This window comes from Scomber scombrus, chromosome 17 (assembly GCF_963691925.1).
Source record: "Scomber scombrus chromosome 17, fScoSco1.1, whole genome shotgun sequence".
Lineage (NCBI taxonomy): Eukaryota > Metazoa > Chordata > Actinopteri > Scombriformes > Scombridae > Scomber > Scomber scombrus.
Window position 1 is genome coordinate 12415379 of NC_084986.1, and position 2850 is coordinate 12418228.

The window sequence follows — 2850 nt, forward strand, 5'->3', positions numbered from 1 at the left end:
GTGCATGCTGGTATTCCTCCAAAGCCCCTTAATTGTGAATAGGAATAAGCAAATTGTTAATACAAGCTAGTATTTCAACAGCCATAGTGAGTGTTTCAGCATGTTTCAGCAGACAGCCCCCCCACCCCTCCTCCTCCCTCCCACCTTGTGAAGTCTTCATTCTAAATGTCATGCCTGTTAGGCTTTGCTTTGGTTGCATGTTCAAATGCTTAAGTTACATAAGGCTCTATGCTTTTGTTGATATAGTTTGCTGGTGATATAATACATGATCTTACAGTCCGCTTTTCTATGTTCTCACCCCCTTTATTCAGCCTAGTTTTCTTATAACTATGTGTCACACTGTCACCCTTATCTCAAGAAGAGCTATGGATTTACAGTTTGTTTGTTTCTTCCTCTCTGTCTTCCTACATCATCTTCTCCTCATATTCAAGCCATGTTTAGGCTCCCTGCTGGAGACACTGGAGGGGCCCCTCTGCATGCAACCGGAACTATATCTACTCCTTTTGTCCTCCTGTCCTTACTGTATATCTTCCTGCCCAGAAGACTGTTGCTGGTGTTTCATCACTTGTCTCATGTGGAATTGGGAGCTTCTTATGTGCCTTTATGGAAAGACCTACCATAATATTATTGTGATTTGTGGTAAAGTTTATTATAATGTAGGAGGCAGCTTGTTAAAAGTATTACACTTTGTTGATCTAAGAGATAAATCAATCAATCAAATCAAAAATAGGTACATTCTTTTAGCAGTTTCATAATTAGTCTATCAAAAAACTGTAGGCTACTGATGTTGCATCTACAGGCTGAAAAGAAACTTAAGCCAATGATTCATATTATTAGCAGTTTTTATTCATCAAATTCCATTTAACAACAGACAGACAGAAACATTGCTGTGATACTATACATCCTCCTATAGTTTCTCTACATCTTCTCTTCCACAGACAGACACCCTTTCTCTTTTGGCTTTCCCCTCTTCTCATCAACTCTTCATGCTTCTTCCATTTTCCACCCTCCTTTCTTTCAGAGCTCCTCAGAGTGGAAAGCTGAAGTAAAGAGGAAAAAAAATAAGGTGCTAATCAATCCCAGTAGTTCATCAGTCCCAAAACATTGCAGGAATAAATATTAGGGGATGAAAAATGGCACACATGCAGATTACTAATTGTTACCATTTCCTACAGAGACATGGCTCATTAGATGCAAAAATAATACGTTCTAGACTCATATTTCCATACCTAGCAAGCAATTAATATGAGGCCGCCTGCATAAATGAATCAGTTTCCCTTTATTCTTCTGTCTTGGTGCTGTTGCTTTGGCCGTGAACCTCCTCCGCTTTATAAGACTTGCTTGTTATGTTCATGATACTCTCTCACTGCATCTTATAAGTGTTGTGGGAGTATTGTGAGTAAGTGCTCAAGTTCAAAGTTTTTCATCACAGATAATTAACAGTATTTCTAATGGACCATTGGTTCTTATAATTGAATAAAGTAGATAAGATGGGAAGTTTATGTTGTGCCTAATGTAGCTCTTGTTAGAGAGTGAGTGATAATGTTCTTTAACATGACAATTCTATTATTTGCACTGTGTAGGTTATCATGATGAGCATTTTGTACTAAAAATATCTGGTTTCAGCAGAAAAGATAAGAAGAGTGAGATGGGATATTCAGTCAATTCTTCAATACAGAATTATGCACATTAGTATATTTTCTTTACTTGGACTACTATGAGTACCTTACTACCATTACGATACTGTACTTTACTACCAAGTATTGTATTCATATGATACATTATGGGCTCTACTTTCCTGAAACAGGATGCAGGACCAAAAGAAATACAATTGCGCCCGAAGAAAACTGCCTAAAGACGGGAAGTTTTTGCCCTTGCTTTGTACCAGCAGGAAAATAAAGCTCTAGATAGGGTACGGATTATTATTGACATGGAATACTACACATAACATCTGTAGCAAGTACAAAAGATCATATTACAATGACGCACTACCATTATCATGTTCGTCCTTAGATGGTTAATCAGTGTGAGTTGATGTTTTCTTACATGTGAAGGTTTCAGTTAGCTGATGAATACCTTCCTCCTCCTCATCATCAGGAGCGACCAAACTGGCTGCAAAATTCCACAGTAGCTCCAACCAGTCGGTGCCACCCTGAGCTGCAGCCTCACCAGGGACTCCAGCATGGCTTGATTTTATTGAACGAACAACACCTAAACATAATAGAATAAAGAGGAACAATACAACAGAACAGAGAAAAATGTAAAGCAAAGTAGACTTTTCTTTTTTTTTAATTTTTTTAAATCAGTATACATTGATATTTACTATTTTAGCTTAGCAAAAAGACTGGAAACAGGAGGAAACAACTAGCCTAACTCTGTCCAAACATAACAAAAGTTGTCTACCAGCACCTCCACAGCTAACTTTAAGATGTCATATTTAATTCAGTTTAATAGAAAAAAGTCTAAAAGAGGATAGGCTTATTTTTTGGGACCATGCTGTGTTTCCCAACATGGCAAACTATTCCATTAAAGAGAATCAAAATAGGCACACTTTTTTTTTAAAACTTGCAATATGACTCACTCAACAACACAGTATCAACAGTATCAGTCTATTTTAATCTTAGCCTTACACAGTTAGGTTGTAGATAAAATATGGTATATAGTGTATACTGTATTTATCCAAGTATACAGTATGTGTTTATGTTATTTTCTTCACAGCTAAGTCTGAGTTTGGTCACGTAGTGGCAGAGAAATCTATATCTAATCTATAGATACATTCAAATTCAGTCCTAAGGAGTATAAATATAATGGTGTAGAATTTTTTGCTTGCCTCTAGACCTCAAACCTCTC

The 2850-nt window shown here is 36.9% G+C and overlaps 1 protein-coding gene across 1 annotated transcript in view; it reads right to left on the minus strand.

Annotated features, from left to right (window-relative positions):
- Positions 1-824: 824 nt before the first annotated feature.
- trdn (triadin) overlaps positions 825-2850 on the minus strand; it is a 16930-nt gene continuing 14904 nt past the window's right edge. Inside the window, exons 4-6 of the mRNA XM_062437798.1 lie at positions 2831-2845; positions 2047-2211; positions 825-1040 (exon numbers count right to left, since the gene is read on the minus strand). Coding sequence (XP_062293782.1) covers positions 1018-1040; positions 2047-2211; positions 2831-2845 — 203 coding nt within the window. The 3' untranslated portion in view covers positions 825-1017. The remainder of the gene's footprint in view (positions 1041-2046; positions 2212-2830; positions 2846-2850) is intronic.